Here is a 6,427-nt window from a genome sequence, read left to right as displayed (position 1 = left end):
GCAGACGAGTATAAAGTCTGCACAAGCCCTTTCTTGACAATTCCCCAGGCTTTGTCATTTAAGAATAGGTGACTCTACAAAGGTGGTGATCAGGGTCCTGTGATCTATATGAAGTCAATTTTTCATTGTAGAGGATGGACTGTACCAACTGCATTTGTTATGAGAGTCTCACACTTGGAGTGGTTTCACAGTGTGTAGAAAAGAAAGTTATTTTGGATCTCTTTAAATTTTGACACTGAAGTTATTCATATGCCTGTAAACCACTCCACAATCAGGAATAGTTCACTAGTGTGTTCTCCAAAAATAATTTTACTGCCTTTTGTAGGCCCCTTCCAATAGAGTTTTCAAGGGACAGATGGGGTGCTGGGCTACTTCTATGTTTCTAAGCTGCCTCTGTGGTAGAAAGAAGTCTTCCAAGCTGCTCCTGACACAGGTTTGATCTCATTAAGTTTCCAGAATGAAACAAATGAAAAATGAAAAGAAAATTAAATAAGCATGGAGGCAGTCAATGGCATTTCATCCAAAGCTTTTATTAAAACCTTTACCTAAAAAGTCAGACCTTCCCAAAGACTGAAGTAAATGGAAGTTTTATGTAGCCACCTTCCACTAGAGGCATGAGTATGAAGTAGACAACCATTTCAAACAAAATGGAAAAGCCTCCGTTAAAGCCATGTTGGTAATCTCCGTGTCTGCTTGCCATTCCTGCATACATAGGTTAGCAGAACTAAGTTTTAAGTAACCGAAGTGACAGGGGTGTCTTGTAAATATACAGTAAGGTCCTAAGTGGAGAGGGCTCTCAATTAACACAAATGTTCATCAAAATCAAAAATGTTTCATGACATGGATTCACATATAATTTCTTAAGTATGGTTTTAAAATTCCCATCTCTTACATCATGTACAGATCCATACATCAACAGCCTAGACCTATGCATGATCTTCGCTGTGCAGATTCATTCCTTTTTTTTTATCCGACAGTGGTTTTTACGGGATGTACTCTCTGATATAACCTCTGACTTTAAAGGATGCCTATAAACATTTGGACGGATTGGGGGAATAAAAAAGGAAAAATGTTGGACATTTTCAGAGAAATGTAAGAAATTTTAACTCTCTGGACTGGAAACCCTTTTCTGACAGCCCACGGGGGCTTTGGGAAGCCAGGGCTGCAGATTCTTTTCCAGACCTCCTTCTGCAGCAGCACTTTTTTCCCTAATGCCAGCAGCTGCAGTGGAAAGGAGGCAGGAGGAGTTTGGGAAGCCCCAGCTGTTACCTGAGCCAACAGCGACACCCAGGGCTTCATCAGCACAGGCAATCCTGGCTTTTAATCTGCTTCCCCGTGCTGCCTGGAAAAATTTCCAAGGTTTAGCTTTGTCCTGTTCCTGACAGACTGCACAGATTGAGAAGGAAGTAATATTATACGGTAGTAAATTTATCAATAAAAATCCTGTATACTGGTGCACTGAGAGTAAATTAGATCAGCCACAGGCACATCTATATTCAAACATGCACATTCTCATGAAGTGGGCTGTACTTTTCCATCTCTATCAAAATACTTAAAATGATATTACTTGTTTGCAGCTAAGGTCATGACAGACAGCTTATAAAACCTCCCATTCAGACTTCCTCACCTTCAGAGCAAAAAACTCACTGAAGCTTTACTGAAATTGTTTTGGTAAGCTTTTGTTGAATAAATATATAGACTGAGATGAAGAGTACACTCAGGAAGTATTTCACCACCAAAAAATAGGTGCAGGTTCTATAACAGAGTTCTATTAAAATGACCCTGAAGAAGCCTCTGAAGACACATACCTGAACAATCAATGGTAAAATGATTAGAGAGGTAGGAGAGTACCAGGCATTTATGACTCTATTTTGACAGAAACAGAGGAAACCTTTAGAATTGATCAGGACACAAGAGGTACAGACAACAACCCAAATTACACACCAGTTGTCTGTACTCCCACGATGTGAAAGCTGTCTGGCCGTCACGGGACTGTTGGCCATGTCCCTGGTGTGCAGCCCGCACAGCTGCTGAGGTAGTTTCTTGTTTGCTTTTCAAGCTCAGGCTAGTTCCCATCTAAAGGGGATACCCATTCCCCTCTCCGGGGCAGGAGTCAGCTTCACTGAAGAAGCACCAGACTGAAACAGCAACAAATAAAGTAGACTGATGACCATAGTTCTGCTGCCAAACAGAGAAGTTGTGGAGGGGGACGGATGAAGTTCAAAGTTTGTACGTTCCAGTTCAGAAGCCAAGGCTAATGGTGTAGAAGACAAATAAATGAAATCTGTGTTACACCAGTCTGAAGCATAAAGGTGCAAAGCACTGATTCTGCTTTGAAAACAGAGTATGAAAAGTTCCAGAGTTCAGAAGGCACAGAAGTAATCCGTGAACCGACGGTCAGGGTAGGCCATAGATGAAAGCACACTTGGTTTCTCCCGTACAGTACCATTGGCTCTTTTTATGAAAAACAACCATGGATTGGCATCCTTCTGTAGCTGAAACAGACCCGTGAGCAAGTAGTAGTCCAGAAATTGGGACTAAAGTGTTTGAAGCTGAGCATCCAAAACGTGAAGCATCTGCAATTTGTTTCATTCTTCTGAAAATGTGTGTCATAGTCCACAAATAATTGCACTGGTTGCTTTCAAGCTGTCTTCATGTTTAGTGGGATTTATACTGAAATAGTTCTCATTCTGCCTGGCTTTTCAAGGAAAGGTGAAGCAAACTTCTATTTATTCCTGCCATGACACAGCTGGAAGTGGGATATTTGGAAAGGCAGCAACCCATCCACTATCAATTTGAAATTGTTGCTACAGTCTGCAGCTCTATACCACTGGCTTTCCTTCGCACTTTTTTTTCCTTCATAATTTAACAAGAAAGGTTATTTAAAAAACAGGCTACATCTTGATAATCTTCAGGCCACCACAAATATTGATTCCTTTGTAAAAAGTTTTGAATTGTTTTGTGTTTCATCAGTTGATAATGAAAAAGTGACCCAACTACTACCATAATGAGGACATCTTTCAGATCACAGAAGTATCTGCTCTGGGCAAAATTAAAGGCTTCCACGCACCACCTGTCTTTGAGAAATTACCTGGTCACAATGCAAATTGTTTTCCTGCTCCAGATGGCATCACGGATATTGTTGATGTGTTCTTCCCTAGGCAAGAAATCTCTTTCCTCAAAGCACAAGGTAAATCTGTTTTTATCAAAATACTGTGAATCCAGGTGCTTTAGCAAAGAATTCTGGATCCATCCAAAGTCATTTTTGCTGTAGCACAAATACACATCATATTTGTATTCACTTTTATCTGCTGCTTGTGGACGGCTGTCTATCATTTTTTTGATGATAGTTTTATACCAGACAAAACAAATCCCCCGACAGTGAGTAAAAATGATGGCTGCCATCAGAAACATTAGAAGAGTGACAGATGTGAAGACAAATAGTGAGAACCTGAGTGCCTGCTGGAGTTCATCTTCATTGCAACCATCGTATGTCAGAGATGACAGTGGTATCCCTGCAAATTCAGGTGGGTTTACACAGTACCTATCAGACTGTGAGCCAACTAGCGTTACATTGGTTTAATTTAGCCATACTAGTAGATTCTTTAAAGTTCAATCACAGACATATTTATTATGTGTTATATCCAGGATACTCAAAGTCATAAAGACTTCAGGCTCAAGGGAAAAAAGCTGGTTTCCAGATAAGTTTAGGTTTGCTAGGCTTTGTGGAAAAAGCCCAGCAGAAAGATGAGACAATAAGTTCAAAAGTAGATTAAGTCTTTTTAGAGATGTTAGACGTCTAAAAATCTCCTGTGGAAGAGTACTAAGGTAGTTGTTATTCAAATGTAGAACCTGAAGTTTGGGCAGTGCCGTGAACACATCCAAACATAAATCTCTCTCCTACATGAGCTGTAACATATTTTCACCTAGATCTATATAGATTAACTGATTGTTTTCTATAACACTATCACTTTTCAAACAGTAAGAGAAGTGGTTCTGTTTTAAGAAGATATACTGCACATCTGGAACTTGGAAAAGAATATACAGGTCACCGAGGTTTGCCAACCAATTTCTTTCTAATTCAAGGTGTGTTGCTGCTATTGCTGTGCCAGCTAAAGACATTAACTTATTGTCACCTAAAAAGGCAGAGGTCAAATGTGGAAAGAAAGGGAATGTTTTAATGGCATTGTCTCAGAGATCAATTACTTTCAGATTTACTAACTTACTGAATGATTTTTCACCAATCATCGCAATGTGATTTTGCTGTAAATCAATACATGTTACACTATACAGTCCCTCAAAAGTATAATCATACAACTCACCTAAAAGATTACGTGAGAGATTGAGAGCTTTTAGATTTCTCAAGCCAAGAAATGCTTGACTTTAGATTTGATTTATCCTATTTTTGAAAACATTCAGTGATTCCAGATTTCGAAGGCTTTGAAAGATTAAAGAGAGAAAATGTAACCTTTTGAAATATCAAGTGAATGAAGATCGCTTCTTGCTAGTCCTGAAAATGTTTCCTTATATGGATTTTTAAAGTTATTAAAACCAAATCCTGATCCCATTGTATGTGAGCTAAATATTAAGGAACTGATTGGAGTCCCTCTAATGGCTCTACAGAAATAATGGACTTTCTCTGTGCTCCAGCCATTTTCACTAAGGTCTAGCCAGTTAAACGTAATATTTCTGAAAAGATTTGGGCATTTGGCCCAGGCTGTTCCATCTATCTTGTACAAAGCATTAGAACTGAGGCTAAAAAGTAAAAAGTGCTTTCCTCGGAAGCTGGTAAGATTGCTTTAACACAAGTTGGATATCTTGTTGAATTTCAGATTCACAGTTTTCAAGACTGTTAAATTATAAAATAAAGGATGAGGCTGAAGTCTTGTGATTTGGTTCCCCGAAAGATCCAATTCTTCTAACGAGCTCAAACCTTGAAAGTACCGTTGCTCCAGGATGGAGTCTCCAAGGTAGTTCTGAAACAGATGGAGTACAGTCAGACTTTTGGCAAGCCTAGAAAGGCATCAACATCCCATTGAAGAATCTTATTGGATCCCAAGTCCAAGATACAATGATTTGGCAGGTTCCTGAAAGCTCCTTTTCCTATGGTAGCAGGATAAACATACCGTGTTCCGATTTCCAACACCAACAAGTGCTCCAGGCATGGAAATGAGGTTGCAGTCACTCTGTGATATAGTTGAAAGTTAGAAGAAGCTTCACTATATCCTCTGTCACAAGTGGAATTTCTGTGAGACTGTAGAAATAATATAGGGAGACTTGAGCTTCTAAGTAACAGCTTTTGAATGCACATATATAACTAGCTAGTGATACTCCAAAGACAAGTACTAGCCGTTGATGTAACATCATGGATCTATATGGAAAAAAGTGAAAACAGTAAACATTAATTCTGTAGTTGGCTATCTATGCAGTAAGATGTAGAACATGTTTTTAAGAGTTGTTGAATCAAAGACTAATGCTACACTAAAAATTAATAGTGATTTGGGATTTATCCTCTCTCTGAAGTCTAACAGGCATCATCTGATAAGCTGGCTGCTGAGAAGACGGGTCCCAAAGAGATGCCAGCACCTCCTATGACCTGGAAAGTAGCCCTCCTTTACATACCTTAAGGGTGGCACCGAAACTAGGTAAATGTGAAAATCTTGGCCGAGCCATTTAATTTGCATCATGGAACTGATAATGCTGGTGTGTTAGGTTAATTCCTTAATCAGTTATCCAAACAAGTTTAACAGTTTGGTTTACCAAAGAGAAGTTCAGTCATCCAGTCATCTCACCAGAGAAAGCTAATGCTGCTCTTTGACAGAGCACTCTCCTTGCGAGTGCAATCACACTATTTGGAATTCAGATTGCTGTCACACAGAAGTGCCTAACAGCCATTAATTTTAAAAGGGGAACCTCTTTTGGGACTCCCTGAGCCTCATATTAACCCTGCAGCATGAAATTGTTCTTGATACAGTTGTAGAATAGTTTGGAAAATACAGGCAGGAACAAGGCTGACAGTGTAGGAAAAGAAAAAAATGTGGTAGCCTGAAACTGTGCTGCAAGATTTCATGTTTTACTAAAAACTACATGTCCAGAACTGTAAATTCCTAAGTTATACTAAAAGGTGCATAATATAATTTATGCAGCTCACTAATCAATCAATTTATTAATTTATTCCAACTTTGTTTTTTTCCTTGCATTATGCCATCTGTCTGCCTCCCTCCCTCTCTCTCTCTGACAGAAAAATCTCTTCAAAGCAAGGAAGGTCTTTTTTATTGAATGTGGTAAAGAACAGAGCAAATTACGAGCCCTAAAGTTGTTGTTTGTGTACTGTAATTTTTAAAAAAAACCTTTTAACTAAGATGGCAACAATCTGCCTCTGCTTTTAAAAAGGCATTTATTGAAATGAAATTACAACCCAACAGAA

The 6,427-nt window shown here is 39.0% G+C and overlaps 1 protein-coding gene across 1 annotated transcript; it reads right to left on the bottom strand.

The window, feature by feature from the left end:
* Window positions 1-2,790: 2,790 nt before the first annotated feature.
* On the bottom strand, window positions 2,791-5,367 carry TLR5 (toll-like receptor 5). The gene is given in 4 exon segments (XM_009866047.1): window positions 2,791-4,457; window positions 4,460-5,000; window positions 5,003-5,190; window positions 5,193-5,367. Coding segments are annotated over 4 exon segments (2,571 nt in total).
* Window positions 5,368-6,427: the final 1,060 nt, after the last annotated feature.

The sequence above is a fragment of the Apaloderma vittatum genome, unplaced genomic scaffold, assembly GCF_000703405.1.
Source record: "Apaloderma vittatum isolate BGI_N311 unplaced genomic scaffold, ASM70340v1 scaffold36473, whole genome shotgun sequence".
NCBI lineage: Eukaryota > Metazoa > Chordata > Aves > Trogoniformes > Trogonidae > Apaloderma > Apaloderma vittatum.
The sequence above is the reverse complement of the archived record's forward strand: the minus strand, read 5'-3'. Positions and strand labels throughout refer to the sequence as shown.